The 23,268-nt window shown below is 46.8% G+C and overlaps 3 protein-coding genes across 5 annotated transcripts; 1 reads left to right on the top strand and 2 right to left on the bottom strand.

The window, feature by feature from the left end:
• Positions 1-6,564: 6,564 nt before the first annotated feature.
• LOC1276744 (molybdenum cofactor biosynthesis protein 1) lies at positions 6,565-13,723 on the top strand. Of its 3 annotated transcripts, XM_061641301.1 has the most exons (4): positions 6,580-7,032; positions 8,837-9,383; positions 10,212-10,649; positions 10,932-13,723. In XM_061641301.1, the coding sequence occupies exons 1-4, from the start codon at positions 6,823-6,825 to the stop codon at positions 10,985-10,987; spliced, it is 1,251 nt and encodes a 416-aa protein (XP_061497285.1). In that variant the 5' UTR covers positions 6,580-6,822; the 3' UTR covers positions 10,988-13,723. The 3 variants fall into 3 exon arrangements, with proteins under 3 accessions (XP_061497283.1, XP_061497284.1, XP_061497285.1); XM_061641299.1 differs by lacking the exon at positions 10,212-10,649 and having other exon boundaries at positions 6,565-7,032; positions 11,734-13,723; XM_061641300.1 differs by having other exon boundaries at positions 6,578-7,032; positions 10,212-13,723.
• Positions 12,024-13,238, bottom strand: LOC4576203 (B9 domain-containing protein 1). The gene has a single exon (XM_001237756.2). It carries the CDS (start codon positions 13,236-13,238, stop codon positions 12,627-12,629), a length of 612 nt encoding a protein of 203 aa, XP_001237757.1. The 3' UTR covers positions 12,024-12,626.
• A 57-nt stretch (positions 13,724-13,780) lies between the features above and the next one.
• LOC1276742 (probable prefoldin subunit 2) lies at positions 13,781-15,411 on the bottom strand. Its single transcript, XM_316121.5, has 2 exons — positions 14,989-15,411; positions 13,781-14,857 (listed from the first exon to the last, which is right to left on the bottom strand). Exons 1-2 carry the CDS (start codon positions 15,150-15,152, stop codon positions 14,542-14,544), a joined length of 480 nt encoding a protein of 159 aa, XP_316121.4. The 5' UTR covers positions 15,153-15,411; the 3' UTR covers positions 13,781-14,541.
• Positions 15,412-23,268: the final 7,857 nt, after the last annotated feature.

Genomic DNA, 23,268 nt, shown 5'->3' with positions numbered 1-23,268 from the left:
GTATTTAATGTTACTTTTACGTGCTTGTTGTGCGGCAAGAAACGCGATAAAGTTTTGCTAAAAAGGGATATTGATTACGTCGAGAAACAAGGAAGTGAATGGAAATAAATAACGCAAGGATATTGCCTGCCCGTTCCTTAAACAAACCGTCTTACCAGCGTTCCCATCCCCATCCCAGAAAACCTCGCGCCGGAAATGTTTGTTACGACTAAGCCAATAAAGAATCTACCAACCAGCCAGAGGTGGGGCAGCCAGGCAGCCAGGCAGGCAGGCAAATTGAAAGCGAAAAGAGCAAACAAAATCAATAATCCTTGCCGCTTGCTCAGCCTCGTCGGCATTCGTCGGCTTGATCGTTGTGATACAAAACGGGGCAAGGAAAACAAACATTCCTGAACCTCCGTGCGCTGCTCTAGAGATGCTCAATCACCTCCAAAAATTACCTGCAGGGTGGCTTAACCGGGTGTGGGGGCTGCAATATTCCTCCCCTGGTACTCGGAACCCGTCCACTTTCCAAAGATCCGGAGATCCTTTCCACGAAATGCGGTGCGGAATGTACAGGCCCGATTACCCCCGTCCTGTAGGTCGTCGCCTTAACAGGGCAGGTGTGGCGGCCGCCGCCGGTAATGCCGAAGCCCCTGTTGCGGACGGCACGACGGGACACCCGAGCGTGGGATATGCGATGACGATGCGGTAACGGCGGCGGTACAACACGGTTGAAGTCACCGAAAAAACAAACACGACAGACGACGCGAGATGATCGGCTTCTTGTGTGTGTGTGTGTGTGTGTGCATGGCTTCGGGCCGCCCTTAAGAGCCCCCGCGTCCGATCTAAGCAAGGTCCGTGAGTCGGACACCTCCCGCTGCGTTTTCTCAAGAACACGGTGTCCGGCTAGCCGTACGCGCAAGCTCCGGGACAGTCCCGGGACCCGCAAAAGGGGTGATTTATCTTGATGTCAAAATATTTAACGAACCATGTTCGGTTTGCTTCATAACAACAGACACCTTCCGCTAACGATCTTGATCTATGGCTGGTATCGATGCCGGTGGTACGAGTATTGTGTGTGTGTGTGTGTGTGTGTGTGTGTGTGTGCGTTTGCGGGTGAGCTCACGCGAACCTTTTGTGTGGCTTACTTTTCACTTGGATTGTCAGGATACCGCACTGAAATGTCGTTGTCGGGGCGTTTCGGGGACCTCCGGGGGTTCTTGGGTTGCCTATTGAACGTCTTCATTTCCTGAGCAGGCGTCCAATAGGGATTGTGTGTAGCGAGGAATGTGGCACTTTTGGGTTGGATTTGTTTCCTCGAAAAATTGGACCGGTGTTACTTTGTATGATGCTTCTTGGTAGGTTGGACCATTAGAGAGACATTCTACGTGCAGTGAGTTGTCAAGCAATATTGAATTGTTGTTAAGGCTCCTAATAGCCTTTGATCGATGGTGCAGCCTCGATCGACCTCACGGCAATACAAGGATCTACTTCCCAGGATACGAGAAGATGTAGTTATGAAAATTAATTCTGGGCTTTTTACTTAGTTTAGGCATGCTGATATACTATTCAACTTTCAACTGCAGCAAAATTCTAACATGTTCAAATACTTTTGACGTTTTGACAACTAGCTCGATGTCTCATAATTCTAAAAAGTTTGCAAAATTTCTTGACTAATGTGAGACATTCTGTGTTGGACAAGCATGACGAATCTCAGCTCACTTATAGAAATCACATCTGATCTTCTTCTGATCCTGGATATGATAGCGAATTAATAGTAGTCTAGGATCCGATGCCGGTGTTAACATCGGTCCTGAAAGTTGACCATAATTATAGCTGGAATTAAGCCCTGCCTCAAGAACTGGCACTACAGTTGCTCTATCCTTGAAACTGAACCTAAATCATCCAGGCACTGAAACTGAGATGAAATCTATGCCAATCCTGGAACTGACACCAAGCATTAAATGATCTTGGAATCGCGTTCAAAACCTAGTTCTGCACCTGATGCCTTTGCTTACAGAAGTAGTGCTTCCTTACATTAAAGAAGAGTTTGTCAAAACCCACATTTAATTTCCCCGTACTATTCTTCCTTCCTTCTCTACAAAACGTTCATCTAAATGCTAAATGCTGTGCGCTAGCCGAACACGGTCACAAAAACGCTTCCTATGGCCTTCGCATACATTGTTGTTATTAGATGCTTGTTAGCTTACACCATGCCCCAAGGCTAGAGCGAATCTTGGCCGGGTTTTTTTTGTAATGGATCCAACCCTTGAGGCAGATCCAAACCGATCTGCTTTTCACAAAGCCACACCGCTCATATCAGTTTTCAGCTAAAGACCGTCGTCAACGTTAGCCTCAGACTTAGCAAGCATGGATGAAGCGGTTGGTTTATTGCTTTAGTTTGAAAATTAATTAGCTTCTTCTATTAAATTTTAATGTAACATATTTTTAATATGAGCTTCACCCGCTTATCCCCATTTCATTTGGATGCTTTATCAAACACTCGCGAGGGGAGAAGCAAAATACGCGAAAGGTTACCGCGAAAGGTTGCGTGTTTTGTGCCGCGGCAGAAAAAGCACAACCAAAACGCCAGCCACTGCCACTGCCGTGACAGTGAACATATATTTCTTTGCCCCTTGTTTTGCCACAAACCAGCCTCAAACATACAATGTTGCAAAGGAAGCGGTGGAGATTTGGATGCGGAATAAAAACCCACCAACAACCTGAAACCCTAAATAAAGCCCCGAAAACCCCAAACCCCCGCCTTTCTTTCGCCGTGGGTGTCTTTGAAGATGCCCGCCAGTGCCGCGAGCCTGCGGTAAGCCTTTTGTTGTTTACATTTACTGCTGGCATCTACGGACGAGCTACGACCTCGCCACATCCTTGGAGAGCGTGCTGTTGTCCTTTCTGTAGCGCTCTAACCCACCGACGGGTTGAACTTTCATTCAGTCTGCACGCTACCCTAACACACGTGTGCAGAGTGTAGTAAAATTGCACTCCTTTCACGACACATCGAACCATTTCTTCGCATCCGCTTACCGCGTATTGAGTTACACACAGACAAAACGGAGAAAAAAACGAAAGACCTCGGTTGCGCCCACATTTCTCTTCTTTTCCCCTTTCACGGATTGGAAAAAGGGCGCATCTTTGGCGTGACGCGCACTGTCTCCTGTCGACAGCCCGGCACGGCACGGCACGAAACGAGCCACAAAAGCGAAAGGGGGAACGGGAAACGACGGAGGGCGGTAGCCGAGAGGCAAGGGAAGACAAGAGATGGTAGGTGAAAACAGGGGAAGCAACGGCAACCGTGCGGCAAACCCGTATAATGAATCATATCATCGGCGGAGATGAGCCGTAGCGAACGGGTCCAGGGGGTAAAATGTCTCTCTTTCTCTCTACGCAACATTTTCCGTCCCTTTGATGTTGTGCCGCCTGTGACAGATTGCGTATTTTAGATTTTCCCTTTTCTCAGCCGCCTGGTGCGTCCCCAGCCCCGGTGAAGGCACGTCCTTTGCGCCGTTTTGGCGTCGTTTGGCTTTGCTACACGAATGCCGCTCTGGTGGGTTTTGAAGCGCTCAGGGTCGATGTTTAGGAAAACGAAACAAAATGAACACACACACACACACAGAGAAAAAAGAAAACAATATTCGGGCAAAGTGCGTGCGGTTTGGCTTGATACCTTTTGAGTGTTAGGGGAAAATCCCTGTGTAAGTGCGTATGAAGGGGTTCGTCGCCTGTTTTGGGCGCTGGAAGTCTTTTGTTTTGCGTACGCCTGTGCGATTGCGTTTGTTACCCTTTATCGCTTAAAACATCCATACAAACAAAAACTTCTTCTAACTCCGTCTCTAACGCATAAGCTACGCCAACATATTGCGCCGGAATGTTTGCGCATACGCTTTCGCGTGGCCAACCATTCGCGCGGCGTGTTCGTATCGCATCGCGCGGTACCATCGCCGGACAACTGTATCAAATTTCAATTGTTTTATTGCCAATAAGCCAAAACGGGGCAAATTACGAGATTTCGTATGAGATTTCTCTCCCCAAACCTTCCTTCCCCTTTGAATTCCCCGCAGCTGCCGCAACGGAACGGGATCTTGTGCCTAAGCATCCACTCCAGCTATGCCGCCAATGCCGAAAATGCCGCGCACGCACCGCGTGTGTTTTTATTCCGCCGCTCCGCTCCTCCACACACAAACCTACCCCCCCATTTTGGGGTGGCAAATGAACCAAGCACCGGGGGAAGGGAAGCAGGCGGCAAAGAGCCAGATTTATGGCCCTAATCAAGACACCTATGGTGCGCTGTTTGATGAGACTCTCGCATTCTTTTACGTTTTTATTCCAAAAGCCTCGGCCGCCCGGTATGTGTGTTGCCCGTTTCTGCGAGTGGGGTGGGTTTTTTCCTTCAAAAACCAAAAAAAAGCTCCATGCTTTTGAACCGCGGAATTCCAGTTTGATCGGTTAAAATTGTGTGTTAAAGGTTTTCGGCCCGTGTGTGCTTTTCTTTTCGCTGCTTTTTTAATTTGTGCGGGACCAATCGGCGGCGGTGTTGGGAAAATCGAGATGCGAATGCCGAGATATGATGGATAGATATCAGCGGCCAACGCGGCGCACACTTACACTGTTGGTCACCAAACACGGTGCGTGACTGGTTGAAGCCGGTCAGCCCGATCGGCCGAAAACATCGCTTCTCACGCGCTTCAATCGGCGGCATCATTCCGGCGACCATTCCGGGCGTTTGAACCGTCATAAATTTTGCAGCTTTAATATCTGGTCCAGCGTTATCAGCGGCGCGTAATCTTCGCTCGTCGATCGTACGGTTTTACATATTATTTCGGCTCGCGCAAGGGGCCCAAACAGCAGATCAGCGGTCGGTAAGATGAGACGGTTGTGAAGACAAGCTAACAAGCCGCCTGCGCGCCCCGAACTAACACGCGTTTTGTGCAGCAAAACGCACGATCGTTTGGGCTGTTGTTGGGATAATTAGATATCGTGTCGTGTCGGGTGAGGAGAAGGAGCGGTGGAACTATCAGACCCAGGCAGAGGTGAATCAATAGTCGTCTGCTTGGGTTGCGTAGCCAAGCTCTTGTTGTTGTTGTTGTACGAAGTCCTAATAGGATGGCTGAAATAAGAATATTTATTTCGCTCGTCCATTGTTGGATGATTTGCAGTGACATAACAATAAGAGTTTTTTTTAATTGCTGATACTTGAACAATATTGCAGAAGTGTGTTTTGGGTATAACATCTTCACAATTACCAACTCCTGTCTCTAGAGTCCCTAACAGCGCTAGATCTCACTCGTAGATTCAGTTTAAATTGTGTTCCTAATCCTTGGAATGATATGAGTTTGGTCCTTGGTGTTAGATCCTTGTAAGCAATGTATGTGTCCAATAGCCAGAAGTAACTTATAAGGTGGCAGGATAATGTCCAGGCACTAACTCAGAGTTGCTCTCCATCAGAATCGATTCCGTCCCACAGGTTCCACATGTGTAGTGCCGAAGAGCTAGATAAAATAGGCAAAAATGTGGAGCTGGACAACTTTGGAACATTTTTGGACCCAGTTCTGAATTTCTGGTGCTGTCCGTAAAACGTCTGGAATCAACGGAACCGTCATATTCGTCAAAATCTGTGAGAGTGTAGGAATCGTTGAAATCATCGGAATCATCCGGAACTATTTGGAATCGTCGAATAATTTTGGAATTCGGAAAATTATGGGATACTCCGTAATATTCCGGAGCAAACTTGCAAATAAAAGAAGTAAATTAGTCATAGACATTTTTTTTCTTGTAGTTGGAATATGTGTTATAATTTGTAGACAAGAACGAGATACAAACTTGTGTGATATGGTTGAAAATGCACATGATGGCTATTCTGAAGATTTAAACGTTTCTTTATTTAAAACGGGCGATTCCGATTATTCTGACGATTCTATACGGTTCTTACGAATCTGGATGAGTGCAAAGACTCCGTTTTTTTTTAAATGAACGATTTCATTTTTTTGGAGTCGGATTCGGAATCACCCTAGTTGGAATCTGATGTCGCTATTCATGTTTCGAATCCATCACTAGGTTCGATTCATACACCACGCTCTGGCACGAATCGAACAAAACTTTAGACTTGATCAAACCTATTGAGTTATCGTCATACATCTAGTACAAATCAGACAAGCATCGTCTCGAGCCTGTCAAATTCCATGCATTTTTTAAGTCTGATGTCTTTCCGATTGCTGCCAGAGCGTGATGATCCTTGTCAGAAGTCGTACGAACTTTTTGTACACTCAGTTTGTACTCGCATATGACTTGCTAAACCTACCGAGAACCTACCAGTACCCCAAGCACGAAGCGCTCTGGCAGGTTCTTGTTGACCTGCCCACCACTACCGGTTACTTTGAAATATTATATAAAAATTATTGCATTAGCTAGAAACTACTAAAGAAAACTGTAGACGATAAACTAAAACTAAAAATTATGTTTTCACTAAATTATTCAATTTCATGTTTTATCACAAAGCACCCGTGCGGAACAACCCTGCCTCGCGGTGCAAAACGAACGATTTAACGAAACATTTTTAACGAATCTCACACCATCCCAACTGACACTTGTTGCGCGCTGTCAGATTTTCTACGCAAAAAGTGATGTTGTTATTTTTAATCCATTCCTCCTTTTAGTTGTTGTTTCTGTTGTTTTTTGTACCTACTTTAAAACACTCTAAAAGTGGTGTTTAGTGTAAATGGTTAACTAATAAGTAAGCAAAACGAAGGGAAACAAACCCCGGTTCTAAACCGATGTGATAGTGTGGTGTAGTATAGAATACCTCCACACCGTGATCCCCTCCACCCGAAAATGCATCGTCTGATGGTGCGTGGAGTAGTGCGTGGAGCAGCAGCTTCAATAGATAGCTCCAGCCGGTGGGTGCTCCCGGGCCCGAAGTTGCTACACACGGCAAGGCCGTGCTTATCGGACGCAGGCAGCAACGGCGATCGGCGGACACAATCGCCGGAAACCAGCGCGTCATCGGCGGCAGCACCATCGACAGTTGATAGTGCTGATAAGGTGAGCGCGGGCAAGCAAGGGCCAGGAAAGAAGACCGGCGGACCAACTAGCTAGCCGGGCAAACACACTCGAAACGAACGATGCGACTCTATTTACATGGTTGCAAGGAGCAAACAGAGACGTAAATTGTAGCGAAGAAAACGGCACATTGGAATTGATTCGAAAGTACGGGAAAGGCGCAGCAGATTGGAATTTAGATTAAGAAATGGAAGAAATGGAAATAATCCAGACGCCAACAGTGTGTTGGCACTGATTTTGGAGTAGTTTCCCTAACCATACTCAATCAGTTATCAGTCCTCTTGAGCTGGATGGGATGAAATCAAGTCCTTCTTTAACAACGGCTTCCCTTCGGACCATGCGGAATAGATAGTAGAGCTATCAATTAGGGCTACTCAATAGTTACCGTTGTCTGTCTACAGAACGAGGCACTTGAGAATGAAGAGGGGAGATTTTGCATATTGTTTTTGAAGAAGAGGCACTAAATCTATCATGGATGTTAACAATAATTGACAAGAATTAATATTTTAAAAGCAACGACATTGTTGTATCGCTTCTGACACTCAGGAAGGGTCGATAAGACCACGTATTTTGATCTTCCTTTTTTAAAAAAATGCAGTTGGTAACAATCACTTCCACTTTGTTGTTTGAACGATGCAACGTAATGCACCCAATGCGTCTTCCGGGACTTCACAAACATCACAACACATCTAATTTCGTTTGCATACATAAATGAATCATAAGGTTCGGTTCGAAAAGCACCTTACAACAGCTCTTGGGGAGGGGAAGATGATAACGAAAAGAAGGTATAATATTTGCCATGTAAATGAGTACAAAGGTGGATATTTCATTTCTTCTTGCTTTTGTGCAACGATTGCTTTTTTCCAGTCGTCAAGCAGAATTGATACCTTTTTGCTCCCGGCCTCTAACGAGCCTTCGCGTTTTCCCATTCAATTAGCCCCGCCTGTTAGCGAACCGATGCTAACGGGGAACACTGCTGACGATTAACAACGATCTTACCCGATTGCTCTGTTGACCGATCGATCTGTAACGGCAAAAGCAGTAAACATCAATATTTACCACCAAGCTGTGGTTGCAGCTGGGGGGATTTAAGATCGAAGAAAGAATTATTATTGAAAGTGCTCTAAAAATAGAAACACATTTTCAGTTAGGTCTCTAAAGAACTGATAAAATAAACACATTAATGCATTTAACTTTCCAGAACAAAAGCACAACATAAACAACATTGACCCTCAAGGTGACTCACCACAACACTCATGCATCTCCCCCTCTCCTTCCACCGGAACCAAAATTCGGTCACATAAACATAAACGAAAGCATAAAAACACACATTAACTCCACCGTTCCAGTGTGTTCGTGAAGCATCGTCGCCGTTCGCGTACAGAAAGACCGAAGTGAAAGAGAGAGAGGAAGCTGCGGAACATGCGTGGTAGCGACCACCACCGCCATGGCCTGCCTTTGGTCACGTCTTCACTTTCTTCCTTCCACACGCATACGCACGGCGAATGTCTTCGCCACAGCATAAACGCGCTAGCATAAAACATAAGCCGATGGGGGGGGGGAAGGGCGCACTCTATGTATAGCTGTATTCGTGTACCCTTGCGCGGTCCTGTCCCGTGGTGTGCGTACGTGCCGTTTCGTCCGTTGTTTACAAATATAACGTAAAGCCGAGCAGAAACGGCACCACCACTCCCCACCCCACAACCCACCTTCTTACCCGTTTCACGGTCGGCGTCGCTTCTCACACACTGGTTCTGGTTTTTTCGCTTCGCCCGCCTCACAACAGAACAAATCGAATAGTGAACGCGAACGGTCACAGCCAACTACAGCAGCAACAGCTTCGACACTCAGCGACAGCTTTGGACGATTTCACAGCTATCTGCGAATATCGCTTACCGAGCGGTGCAATCTACGCTGCAAGTACTGCATGCCGGCGGACGGTGTGCAGCTGACCCAGAAACAGCAACTGCTAACCAGCGCGGAGGTGCTCCAGCTAGCCAGCCTGTTCGTGGCGGAGGGCGTCCGGAAGATACGGCTAACCGGCGGCGAACCCACCGTACGCAAAGACCTGACCGAGATCGTTGCCCAGCTGAAGGCCACCAATCCGCTGCTCGAGAGCGTCGGCATCACCACGAACGGCCTAATGTTAACGCGCCAGCTCGTCGGGCTGCAGCGGGCCGGGCTCGATGCGCTCAACGTCAGCCTGGACACGCTGCGGGCGGCCCGGTACGAGCAGATAACGCGCCGGAAGGGCTGGGACCGGGTGATGGCCGGCATTGACCTGGCGATCCAGCTCGGCTACCGGCCAAAGGTGAACTGTGTGCTAATGAAGGGTGAGTACAGAAGTGCAAAGTAGGCTGTATTTTTTTGACTTTGTTTGTTTTTAGATGTGTGTTGTGGAGTTTGTTGTGTGACCGCACAAAACCGAACCGAAGGGGCTGTGTTGTTTGTGTTGTGTGTGCAAAAGGAATTCAAAATTTGAAAAATACGTTACAATCAGAGAAAAAGACTGGATTATATGGAAAATGAAGAGGAAAAGGAGGGAAATATCGAGTGGAACTCGTTCAAACCATAACGATCGTTCCCAAACGCTTAAGTGACGACACTGGTGTCTTCATGCTAGGCAAATGTGATAAGCGTTAATGCGATAAGGGCCGAAAAAGGGCCTCTAAATTGCCTCAAGCAGGGTTTAGAATGTGATAATAGTTTGGTGTGCATATGGTGATGAAACGATAAGTTCGAAACACTGTTGTATGCACCAATCGTGGCGGGTCTTGTTGTGCGCTCTTTGATTAACCTCATTGAAAGCCCTTTGCATTAAATCACGTGGTTTTGATTTGAATTTGAAAACGTGTTTAACACGCTACAATTGCTTTGTGTGTGTATGTGTCGTGTGTGTGTGTCTATTTTAATTACTCTTCCTGTGTCCAGTCTTTCTGCTGCTACGTGTGCTCCTTCAACCCATGGAGCAACGTGACGTATTTGTTTTTTAAATTTTGTTTTTAATTGCCCCACACAAACGCAAACACCTCCCCGGCATTGCCATTCCGGGTGACTGTTTTGTGTGTGTGTGTGTGTGCCACACCCACCACAACATCCCACACACACACGATCATCCCTGATCACATTGCGTTTATCATTTTCCCCACCCCTCTGGCCAGGCTTCAATGAGGACGAAATCTGTGACTTTGTCGAGCTGACGCGCGACCGGAACGTGGACGTGCGGTTCATCGAGTACATGCCGTTCACCGGCAACCGGTGGGACACGGACAAGATGGTACCGTACCGGGCGATGCTCGAGACGATCCGGGCCCGCTACCCGGCGTTCGAGGCGCTCCCGAACGGCCCGAACGACACGTCCAAGGCGTACCGGGTGCCGGGCTACCGGGGGCAGATGGGCTTCATCACCTCGATGACGGAGCACTTCTGCGGCAGCTGCAACCGGTTGCGCATTACCGCGGACGGCAACCTGAAGGTGTGCCTGTTTGGCAATACGGAGGTGTCGTTGCGCGATGCGCTGCGCAGCCCGGGGTGCTCGGAGGACGATCTGCGCTGTCTCATCTCGGCCGCCGTCAAGCGCAAAAAGAAACAGCACGCAGGTAAAGGGTGTGGCACGAGGACAAGGGGAGAGAGAGGGAGGAAGTTGCATCGGCAATGATGATGATGTGTGTGTGATGCATGTGTAATAACAGGTTTTTTGCATTCCTGGCCCTACACACACACACGCAACTCGCACCCGATGCGCAACTGGAACTTCCATTTTCGTTCCAACCAACCATCGCGAACAATGTGCCGGTGGGATTCTCGATTGTCCCTTGTCCTATCTCGCTGTTTTTTGGGTTTCAAAATCCCTCCTCACTCAACACACTTTCCCTTCGCAGGAATGCTCAATCTTTCCCAGATGGAAAACCGACCGATGATACTGATCGGTGGGTAGGTTCGGTTTCGGTGGAAGATCGACCAGGATAGCCGCAGTTTTTCACGACGATGATGATGATGATCACCCCCCTTTTAGGTTTAACGAAGCAAGCAGCAACAAGCAGCAGGGTAAGAGAGAGAGAAAGAGAGAGGAAGGAACTGATGGTCAACTTTAATAGATCCAATGATCGCGCGTTTGTTGATTGCCTTCAAATGGGTGCACAAAAGGTTCTATGACCTCCATGGCGCATATTGACTATATATTGCTTCAATGGTGCGCGGTCAGTATGCGTGTGACACGCGGTGTATGCATGTCTGTGTGTGCGTGTAAAAATGCTTTGCCGGAGAAAAGGGAACCTCCGATAAACAAACAAGCCCGCGGCCAGCGATCATAACCGGCTCAAGACGATAGTTACAAACACCCCGTTCGGAGGAAAATGATCAGAAAGAAGAGCACCTCAAAGTGGTACAGAAATTCGCACACCAACACCAACACGTTCGGGCGGAGAAAATTGCCGACCGGCCCTCCCCACTACAAACCCCCCGTCAAGGTTCGGTTAATGTTTTGCTGCGCAAAATACTTTTCTGTATCGATCGGTGATCCGTTGCGTTTGACAACCGTTGCGCGTTTGACCTTCTCCAGTAGACACAATACAGTGCTGGCTGTGTGGTTGAGTGTACTTTGCTTTATTTTCCCCATTGAAATGGCTCCTTTGATTTATGATCTTTACTAATTGAAAGCATTTTATTGTTTTTGAATTGCAGGAGCACCAGCACGTTCCACCACCACCACCACCAACACATCCTACGCACAAACCTCCACCATCTTCCAGCGCCGTCCAGCGCTGCAACTGCAACAGCCCCACCGGCACTATGCGTCGCTCAGCCACGTGGACGTACACACGGGCCGCGCCACCATGGTCGACGTCGACGACAAGCTGTCCACGAAGCGGATCGCCAAAGCGCAAGCGACCGTGTACGTTGGGCCTACCATCGCGGCGCTGATCGAAAACAACGAGCTGAAGAAAGGCGACGTCCTCTCGATCTCACAGATGGCCGCCATAGTGGCGGCAAAGAAAACGTCCAATCTGATCCCACTGTGCCACAACATCCCGCTGTCCTCGATCAAGGTGGAAACGAACCTGAACAGCTCCACGCACGAGGTGCACATACTGGCGAAGGTGAAGTGCGACGGCAAGACGGGTGTGGAGATGGAGGCCCTGACCGCCGTTTCGATTGCCGCCCTGACCGTGTACGACATGTGCAAGGCGGTCTCGCACGAGATCCTGATCAAGAACATTATGCTGGTGGAGAAGACCGGCGGCAAGAGCGAGTTTTACCGGAAGCAGTTCAGTCATGATGCGTCCACGCTGGAGACGCGCACGATGGAGGAGCGCACGACGGAACGGATGCCGCCGGTGCCGCCAACGCGCCCTTACCGGACGGATCCGATCGTCACGAACGAACAGTTTGTGCCGATGTACATCTGAAGGCCAAAAGTCAACCCCCTTCGTGTCGTCCCCCCAGTCTCACCCACCAAAAGCAAGCAAAAAGCTACATCCGCTTAGCGTGTGCGTAGCGTGCCGTTGTGTGCCTTTATTCATTAAGCCAGCGTTTCTTTCCTACACACATACACGCGCGCGCGCACCTCCTCCTCCTCATCGATCGTCCACGGCCGTTTGGCCCCAGTCCAGTGCCATCCGGCTGCTGCCACGTGATATTGCCTGCAGCCGTACCACCAGCTCCCCGTACGTCTCGCACGCGAGACCCTTGTGTTTGGAGCCGTCGGCCAGTATCTTGGGGTCGCGCAGTTCCGGATTCACACCGCTCAGCCAGCTCATTGCCGCGGAGCAGAGGTTCGAGTACTTCGGGATGAAGAGTGGTGCTTTTATTGTCCTCTCCGTGCCTGCGCCGCTCAGCGGACAGTGAACCCTCGCATAGCCACGGTTCGTTTCTACGTTCCAGATGTTGGCGCCGTAAAGGCTGAAGATGATCTGGGGCCAACCGTGCGGGTTGGTGGATTTCATCGTAAACTCTACCGGCATGTTAAACACGACCGTGCGATAGTCGGACTCGGTGCGGGCGCTCTGCGTGACGGCCGATCGGAGACCGGAGACGAGTTCCCAGTCGGGGCCGGCCACAATGTCGTACCGGCAGAACAGACCACCACCGTCCGGGCCCATCGGGAAGTGGGCGGATTCGAGCTGGCCCGTCACGCTTAGATGGAAGAAGCTTTCACTCTCGCCGGATGTTAGCTGCAGTTCGAGCATCTTTTTTCACAAACAATAGATAAATACGTGCACACACAGACGGGGACAAACACACGTGGAAATGCAAAAGAATTGATTGGAAAAGTCGACCAAACGAACGAGCAAAACGAACACAAAACGCCAAGAACTTGCTTTCGAAGGAAAAAAGGGATGCACAGAACCCTGTTGTTGTGTTGTGTTGCAACATATAACCATTTCCATGGCAACGCCACCAATACACACACAAACCCAAAGGTGCGTGTTGACGTTGTAACAAGGCGGTACAAGTGTAAGCATTTTTGGGAATTATTTTGTTAGTGGTTAGCGGGTAAGTGAACAACAAAAAAACAGTGACAAACGTTTAGAAATAGCGTTAGACTTCACACAGACGGGCAATGCGAGTTCGTTACTGTGGGGGGTATTTCTATTTTTTAGGTGTATGTACTTGTATTTTACATCACACAATAAATCACTTGCACAGACTAATTAGAGGCTGTCTATTGTAAGCAGCTTCCTTGTGACTTACTTTTGGAAAGGAAAGAAAAGATCAACGCACATGGTAGTATGTTATGTTATTTTGCATCTTATTTTGTTTGCTTTTTTGTTTAATGCATTTTCCTCGTCTCCTTCTTTGTTCAATTCGGTTTCGCGATATTCGGTATTCATTAGTTAGACGGCTTAAATTAACGATCCAGAACAGGAGGCTATGATACAAGGATTCCTTGACTCTTTCCTATTGGAAGTGAACTTCATATGATGGACATTGGACGTAATGGCACCCTTTTTCGACAGGCGCCTTCTTATTGGATTTCTCCAACAAGGGTACTATAGAGTCCAATTCCCATTACATTCAGTTCATGTCTCATACGAAAGAGTGAATAAAGTGTCCCACAGCTATGAGAACTCCTGGAAAACCCTGTAATGATAATCTTTCCTTTCTACGGGCGTTGAGTGTTAGCAGGGCAACAACTGTGTGCGCAAAAAGAGGTGAATGGTGTGTTGGAGCCGTTGGTTTTTTCGGTTGTTTCGTATCGTTTGCGAGGAAAATCAATTCCACAACAAGCCCGGCTGCTCGGTTTTCAAAGCCTTCTTGGGGAGGGTTTGGGTATGTAACATTTTAAGCTCCGCTTTTTCTCTTCTGATCCCTCATACAAAAACACTCACACTGTATTTCTTGTTTGTTTTAAGCTGCTAGCCGGGAAGAACCTGCTCCCACACCGGGGGAAAAAAGTACAAACACTTACACACGTACGCACGGGGTAGGGGTAGGAGTGGGAGGCAAAACAGAAAAGGCTAGCAGAGCAGTATGGTGGTCCTCTTGCCCTTATAGGTTGCCCACCAGCACGTTCCGGTTGCCGGATGATTTCTCGTCGGCCGCGTTCTCCTCCTTTTCGCTACCGGCCGGCTGGGACGGTTCCTGGCCCCGCACCTTAATGTTGTGCTCGTCCTTAAACTGGTTAATCTCGAGCCCCTTTTTCGTGATCTGCTCCTTTCCCTCCTCGATCAGCTTCTCCAGCTGCGCTTTGTTGAGCTCGAGCTGGGGCAGCACCACCTCGACCGTCTGTTCCACCAGCACGCCACCGATCAGCCGGAAGCACTTCCTACTCGATTCCACCGTTTTCAGTGTGTCGATGACGGTTCTAAAAAGGGAAAGGGACAGACACAGAGCCGAAAACGGGGGAGTTGAAAAAAACATGTGCACTTTGGGAAGAGCTCGCCGGACCAGGGGTGTTCCTCACCCACTCGCCGCTCGATTTACACCCTCACTCACTTGTGCTCCTTCAGATCCATCTCGATCGTGTTGAGGTTGTTGACCAAATTTCGCTGCTGATTTCGCAGCTGCTGAAATTCGGCCGCGATCTCTTCCTGGCTTTTCTTCTCCTTCGGTTTGCCGCCCGTGCTGCCGCCGGCTTGTGGTGCGACTAGTGTGGCCATCGTCTGTGTTGGTTGGTGGTGGTCGTTGATAAAGAAAGGCAACTGTTCGACAACTGGCGCTGGCACTGGTGTGCCTGTTCGGGACAAGGATGCGGGCACACGGGACTTACGGTTTTTGGAGGATTCCTTTATTTGGAAGGATTATTTTCACACCGTTTACGAACTGTTTTTCTCTCTTCTCGCTCGCAGCTCGCTGTGAAAAATGTGAGAAATCGGGAGACGTTTGACGTTTCGCATTGACAGGGTGCCGTTCGGGAGCAGAGTGACCAGAAATACCGATTTATATGTATTCCTACCGATTTTTGATATGTCTACCAAATAACAGATGACCACCTATCGATTTTTCATTTATCCTACCGAAAATCAAAGATTTTTTCAGAATACTGACCGAAAAGTCTTAAAACCATTTCCTTTATTATTTAATGCGGTGAACTCCATATGATATATGGAAATTACTAGAGACCAGAACCAGAGGAACAAGAGCTGCCACTGCGGCAGGTCCGAAGCGGTCGCGTGGAACCCCGAGAAAAGGGAATCGCCACCGCTCAAAAGGAAATGTGCATCTCAATCCTTCGTTGGCTGAGAATCCCTAGTACAGTTTTCAGATCGACAATTCAGAAATGCTTCATTCGTGTGAACGATATGGACCTCATCTGATGCATCTTCATTAAATAAAAAATGATGTATTTTCTCGCGCAGATAAGCTATTCCCCCCCCCCCCCCCTCCTCCGCTTAACACATCAAATATACCGAAAACTTTCGATACAAATTGAAACTCCTACCGAAAACTACCAATAAAATATTGACGCTCCTACCGAAAACCGCCAGAAAAATCTGGCCACACTGTTTTTGACGTTGGAATATCACTGCATCTCGCTCATTTTCTCTACCCGTCTTTTACTTGCTTCCTCTGATCAAACAACTAGTGGTGGGAGTTCAGAATCGGACCTACCCGATTCCGATTCCATGTTTGGAAGCCGATTCCGATTCCATGTTATTCCGGAGCCGATTTCGATGATCGAAACGATTCTGATTCCGAAAACAACCATAACGCCGATTGATGGAGGAGAGTTCTGGTAACAGGGTGTAGGAACTTGTTTGATAATTTATTTCCGGTAAATGCTTAGTGGCTACAAAACTAAGTACAGTAGAGCGCCGTTTATCCGTGTACCTTTTATCCGGCTGTCCGTTTATCCGTGGCTGTTTAAAAATGACAGTTCAATACAATGGTGACATTGCGTTATGAAGAGGATATTTGAAAAAGCGGTTGACAGAGCACATTCTCATTACAAAAGGCACAATAATTCAAGGCAATTTTCAAATATTCTTATGAGAAAAACATAAAGTTATAAAAACTGGGTTATTTTTATCAAAAAATAAGATAATTTTCCAAAAATTAATCAGGAATTGGTGATAAAATATATCCTTTGACTCATTATCCGTGTTATTCGCATATCTGGGCGAGGTCAAGTCCCGAGAAGCCCGGATAAACGGCGCTCCACTGTATTCTGTGGACTTGTGCTACAGTATCTAATTTTTGTTAGTATTCTAGAAACTTGCCTCGATTACCGACGATGGATTTGCAATCGATTTTTTCTTATAGCCATCAGGCTTACCGCTATATCTGAACGACAGTAAACAGTTGTGGCCGATACTTGTGAAAGTATTCAACAAACCGAACATGCCCGTGATGCCGGTTGCATTATATTTCGGCTTATCAAAACCTGTATCAGTCAACCGTTGAAGAAATGAACGAGCTACAAAAGAACGGTTTGATGATGCATGGTCGGTGCTACTGGATGAAAATTCGATGCATCACCGTGTGGGGCGTTTTCCAGCCAATAGACCATACTTCTTTTTGCAACGAACAATATCCGCCGATTCCAGGATGGATGCAGATTAATTGCTGCACCAGTTTGTGGGAGAATATAGTAGTCCTTATGGCCCAGAATTCGTAAACAGCAACGTACACAATCTGTTGCATGTTTACGAGGAGGTGTTTAGATTCGGTGAACTGGGCACTATGTCTTCGGAAGAGTACGAAGAATATCTCCGCAATTTTAGGCAAATGGTGTGGCATATCAAACGACACTGTTTCGGCGCAGGCGGTTCAGCGTTTTTTAGTTGAACGCTCTAAGTTCAACCAGTGAGTTCGGAATGTATTTATTGGTTTGGTATTGATATAAGGATTAGTTTTGTAATTGTGTCTTTAAAATCTCTGCGGTTGACTGGTGGAGCAATGTATATGGAAATGATTATTAGGTTTTCGTTCAAAAGGTTAATGACAGTTATGTTTTGAGTGTCCCCAGTTATGAAATGGCAATTTGCTCTCCTAATATCCATACACCTTGGTTCAGCTGTTTAACTTTGGCCAGAATGCGATAGATATATGTATGATGTAATTATCGATGTCTCTCTTACTCCGGCACTTTTTTCAAAGCTTTCGAGCCAAAGCTCATCCAAAGCTCGCTCGTAAACTGCAGTAATTGCAAATTACTGCAGTTTTAACCGTCGCCAGCGCCTCCAAATCGGTGCGAATTTCGCTTGCCGGCGACGTCGTTTCTAAGTACTTGCGACGGTTTTTACGTTTCGCGACGGTTTTGCGACGGAAAAAACTTGCCTGGTGTGTAAGAAGTGCACGTTGCTTCTCTTTTGAAGTTGAAAATCACATTGAGCGTTAACATTTTTTCTTCATCATCTTCTAGATGCCACGAACTATATGTCCATGTCTGATTAATTGATGGTTGATTACACGTGATCGATTGAATCTCTATTTCTTGTGGAAGGCCATTCCCGGGCTATTTGTAGAAAACTTTTCCCTCATGTTCCTATTTTTAAAATAAATTAGTGAAAAATATAAATGACTACAATTTTCTTATTTAATAAATTTGGAAGGTTACTTAGCTACTATCTTGACTACTAAGCGCCTCCAGACAAGAAGATTGACACTCGGTACGGCTCCGACATGAAGTTTGCTCCTTTCCGTTGGCCCCACCGAGCTACATCATGGCCAAGGTCGGAGACCTCTCCAAAGGATCGACGACATAGCTCTCCCCAGCACCCTCTCGCCCGTTGGGCAGCAACATTCTTCGCGTATAATAAAACACACAACCCAACACAACTTACCTGTCTGATCGATCCGCGTACCGGGATTGATGCATTTTCAGCGGAAATGGTTTGCACTTGATATGCACTGCACGAACCCATGTCAAGTTTAACACGCTCAAAGTGAGCAAGCAAACCAATACACACACACCAACACTCGATCGAGACACGGTTTATGTTGAACGGATTTACCTGCCGGTTGTTGTTTTTTTTCTTTCTTTCTATTTTCGATCATTATGCAATGCACAAAGCACATGCATATTGACCAAACGGTCAAAGCACTGCTGTCTGCCAATCTCTCCCCGGCCCCCGGCGGATGTGTTTATTGGGCGAAGGGTGCACAAGCCGAAAGGCGAAAGACGCGACGGAAATGGCTGGCAAAAAGAGGCATGTATCGGGTCGTGTAGTTATGAGGAAGAAATGAAGCATAAAATGTAACTAGAATGCATTTCATTAGAAGCACCCTCGAGGCAACACAGCGGAGTTGGAAGTTCTCCAGTCAAGTTGAACGACTATTATCGTCTTTTTGTTTTTTTTTTCGAAACACCAATAACTGCGTGTGAAAGCCCCGTCAGCGGCCAAAACTCATCGTGTTGTGTTAAGCTCACTGCGCTGCTCGTAAAATTAATCCCCCTTTAAAGTAGACTTTTCAATGTGATCACGTAGCCACGGAGACGCAAGTGCATGATTGTCCGTGAGCAGTAAAAAGCACGAGCATGCTGCTGCGTGTACGCACATGAACGCATCAAGTTACCTGCGCGACAATTGTTTCTTTCTCCATCCTTTTTCTCTCTCTCTCTCTCTTTCACTGTCACCGATCACCGGTGAAACTAGGAAGAGAGGCTTGCGGGCGTGAAAAAGATAAAGTGCCACCAGAAACCAACCATCCTCCCCTCCAACCCCGCAGGCAAATAATTATGTGAGAAATGCATCCAACGCATCCCTCCCAACCCAAGGGAACCCGGTTTTAAAACTGGCACGAGCAACCCATTCTGGACGTGTTTTTTTGTACGTAGAAGTAGCATTTGCTTTACGAACGCTCCGGAATCCGGCCCCCTGAAGGATTCGTAACGATTACGGTCAGCCCGGTCCGGATGGTCCGCGAGGGGTTTGAATCGGGTCCTGGGACCCTGCATTGATCTAAATACGAGCGGGCGTTGCGGTGCGCTGTGGCTGTGTGTCACGCACGGAGAAGAAGATCGTGCGATCGTGCCGTGGTAGTAAAAGTTGCGCCCGCAACAACTGCAACGGCACAACAACTTTGATCAATGGCACCACCGTGTGTGTGAGTTGATCGTGCGACCGATTGCAGGCCAATTTCCGGTTCTTCTATTTTGCTTCCCCTTTGGCACGGGGTGGGTGAAAAAGTGAAAGACACTTTCCACCTTCACCGAGGGGGAATAGGCAAGGATGATGTTTACTTTCGCACTAATGTTCTATTTTCGAAGCCGGTTTTTTGCTTTGCTGCAGCACCACACCATAAACGCATAAATGACGAGCGATAGGAATTGCGTTGACAAATCTGAATGGCTTTCGAAAGGGGCTGTTTAAATAATGGAGCAATACTTGAGCTAATGGGCAGAGTGTGTGTGCATGCATAGCCATCTAGCGGAATTAGAAGGAAAGCAGCACGAGTTATATTGAACATGTTATTTAATGGGTCGTCGTTTTGTTTCGCCTCTCAGCTCGTTATGTGATCTCATTTGTTTACAGTGCGTTCAATTCCGTTTTGAGCTGTTATGAAGAATGGAGCTCGTTAGTAAGAAATGAGCTAGCAATTTATATTGACGATAAACCGGCGGAGATCTTCATCGATCGTATTGGTCAAATGGCAACGCAAGTGACTGGCAGCACGCTTGTCTTGCGTTCAAATCTCGCTCGTGTGCAACACATTATGACGAAGACTCTCCCAGACAGCTTTTTAAAGCATTTATTCCAACATGAAAATGCATAAGTTAAAGGAACATCGCATTAATATCATATAACAGCAAGAGCCCCACATTACGTTTATGGAGTGTGTCAAATGCATTAAAAAAGCCTTTACAACTTCATTTTTACGATGCGTTGCCAGGGTCGTAAAGTGTACCGAAAAATTAGAACAATCTTCATTCCGCTTGCCAGTCAGGAACGGCCGCTACGCCACACCACATTGCCCCTATTGCCGCCTGCTTCTTGCTCCATAATATGCGCGCGAGACACACCGCAAAACGATCGTGTCATAATGCGCATGATTAATGTGACAAGGTTCTGGAAAAGTGACCAACACCGCCACCACCATCATCACCGCTTCAAGAAAATTGTGACAACAATACGAAACTCATCTAATTGTAATGGTAGTAAAATGGTGCAGAAAGAAACGTACACCCGCTTCCATTGCTTTGTCGCACCGCTGGGACACAATCTGGGCCACACACTTAAATCACAAACCGTCCCAGATACCTGGTTTTGCTCCATCTATTTCCATCCTGGTTCTGCTGGTCTTCTCTTCCAGGTGATTCGTACTTTATCAAAAGCACAACACATCGCGTGATCTACCGTCCGTCTGTCGTTCCGCCAATCCCGATCTGCGTCCTGATAGCCGATGTGAGCGGTGGAAATGCAGCGAAAAATGGAAATCATCGCCTCATCGGGTTCTTAATGGTTTCGCTGTTAATTTTCCTTTCCAAACTGGTCCGGTGTTTGTTTTTTTCTAGTTTCCTTCCTGACAGGTAATAATTCCTTTCTTTTTCGCTCCTGCCCGAGCTGGGAGACTCTCGGCTGTGCAGTCGGCTTATTCACTTTCGATTCTGCATTCAGTTTTCCCCCGATGATCTATCTGTATTTCCACTCTCCACTTCCTTTGAGTCGCGTTTGTTGCTCGTTAGTGCATTCAGCTTTTTTCAAATCTTTCCAGATTCCAGTTTCTGCGCTGCGCTCTATTCGGTTTTCATTACCCACATTCTTGTGTTGATTCTCTCATGTCTCTTCCATGCGCTCCGGCGTGTGTGTGTTTTTCTTTCCATTTTCCTCCCGGAACCCGTTTTCCACTCAGCTGGGAAAGGAAGCTTGAAAGCTTCACAGCAAAAGCAGCAGCAGCAGCAGCATCATCGCCTCTATCCCAACCTTTCCCGACCGGTGAGAGCTTGGTGAAGGTGAAGCTCTCCATTACCGACGCATTAACGGCCTTGTTTCCTACGGCCGGTTGTGTACGGGTGCTTTCCTCTCCCTGGGCCGCTGTTGATATACACGATATGCGGGAGATGCACGCGGTGCCACCCGGTACAGTCACAGTGGTTAGCGGTGCATCTGGTACAGCAGTGGTGAGGATTGTTTGTTCGAGCTTGCGGTTTCATTTACACCGTTTTGTTGGGGATGCTAGCTTGAATGTAAGAAAGAGTTTGTTCTATACTTGATAAACATGACGTATTAACATGATTTCAAATGTAAAAATTGGTTCACCCCAGGGGTAGTAATGCATCAAGCGACTTCTAAACGGGATCTAAACGGCTCAAGCTCTTAGCCTAAAAGGCATCTTAAAAGACTTCGTTTAACAGACGGTAAACCACTGGAGCATTTAAAAAAATAGCAAAAAAGCTGGTGGAACCATCTAGTGGCAGGAGTGGAGCTTTTCAACGAAGTAGGCAAACAAGAAGCAACTGGGAATTGAATAGTACTTGATGGTATTGATATCCGTGTATCTGAACACACGACTAATCCTATTAATTTTGTTCAGAAAGTTTGAAGGGCATTTATTAGGCATTTATTAGATGAAGGTATGCAAAATATATATAACGATGAGTAATAAACCATCTATTGAGCAAACCACCGAAGCTATGATGCTTTCGTTTTTTCCTCTACAGATATTTGATTTTCGAGTTATTTAAGCGTTATCTGTGGCGCTTGAGCTATATCCTTTTTTTTCACCAGTTTATAAAATTTTGTTTCAGGAATGGGTATTTTGAAACATAAAGATGCAGCAGTATAACTTATTCTTCTTCTGCTTTGGCCCAACAACCGTTGTCGGTCAAGGCCTGTCTGTATTTCCCACCAGCGGACTTGGTTTTCAGTGACTTAATAATTATCCATAGCTCAATAGCCAGTCCTACGTATGGGGGCTCGGTCCGTTTGGGTCTTGAACTCATGACGGGCATGTTGTTAAGTCGTATAAGTTGACAAGTACCACCAGAACGGCCGCAGCAATACAACTATTTGTAGCGTTTTTTTTCAGAAGTGCATATGTTTCAGCCGGTCTCGTAGTACAGTCGTCAACTCGTACGACATAAACAACATGCCCGTCATGGGTTCAATCCCCAAATAGACCGTGCCGCCATACGTAGGACTGATTATCCTGCTATGGGGGGGAATCAATTAGTCACTGAAAGCCATGCCCGCAAGTGGGTACAGGCAGGCCTTGACCGACATCGGTTGTTGAGCCAAAAGAAGAAGAAGAAGCATATGTTTCAAGTAAAAGTTTAATATATATCATTATCTAGTATGATACAATCTGGAATTATAGCTAAGTTTTAAATTGAAGCTTCATAAAATTTATAAAAAAAAAAAAACAAAAAAATAAGATGTGAAAGTTACAGTGATACACAGTAAACAAATTTATGATAGGGTTATTGCTCAATTAATAATTACTTTTTACTAAAACAATGAGCTTCATTTAAAAGCAATATTGAAGATGAAAAAAGGAATAATTTGAAGCAAATACCATTACTTTGAAATTTGAGATGTAACAATGAACAATCTAGCTGTCATAAAAGTAAATACATTAAATAAAAAAAAATTAACAAAATATAAAAAAATTAATTATCTCAACCAAACTGAATAAAATCCGCAAACACAAATCTCTTCCACATCTGTACCAAAACGCTCGCCACTCGCTGTGCGTATGCGCGCCGCCACCTCCAGCAATGGTGCCCCGCCGCACATACGCTTTTCCAACGCCGATGATCGGACGAGCGAGCGGAGCGGACGAACGAACGGGCGAACTCCCGAGCCGAGCGAAGTAAAAAGCGTTCCCGCACCG

This window comes from Anopheles gambiae, chromosome 2 (genome assembly GCF_943734735.2).
Source record: "Anopheles gambiae chromosome 2, idAnoGambNW_F1_1, whole genome shotgun sequence".
NCBI classification, from domain to species: Eukaryota; Metazoa; Arthropoda; class Insecta; order Diptera; family Culicidae; genus Anopheles; species Anopheles gambiae.
Note: the sequence above shows the minus strand (reverse complement) of the source record. Positions and strands in the feature narration are given on the sequence as shown.

Excerpts from the sequence above, each read along its gene's own strand:
- LOC4576203 (XM_001237756.2), bottom strand. The coding sequence starts at position 13,238 with ATGCTCGAACTGCAGCTAACATCCGGCGAGAGTGAAAGCTTCTTCCAT.
- LOC1276742 (XM_316121.5), bottom strand. The coding sequence starts at position 15,152 with ATGGCCACACTAGTCGCACCACAAGCCGGCGGCAGCACGGGCGGCAAA. Across the intron at positions 14,858-14,988 it reads ATGGATCTGAAGGAGCACAA|AACCGTCATCGACACACTGA; the intron begins GTGAGTGAGGGT and ends TTCCCTTTTTAG.
- LOC1276744 (XM_061641299.1), top strand. The coding sequence starts at position 6,823 with ATGCATCGTCTGATGGTGCGTGGAGTAGTGCGTGGAGCAGCAGCTTCA. Across the intron at positions 7,033-8,836 it reads CAGTTGATAGTGCTGATAAG|AACAAATCGAATAGTGAACG; the intron begins GTGAGCGCGGGC and ends GCCTCACAACAG. Across the intron at positions 9,384-11,733 it reads GAACTGTGTGCTAATGAAGG|GAGCACCAGCACGTTCCACC; the intron begins GTGAGTACAGAA and ends TTTGAATTGCAG.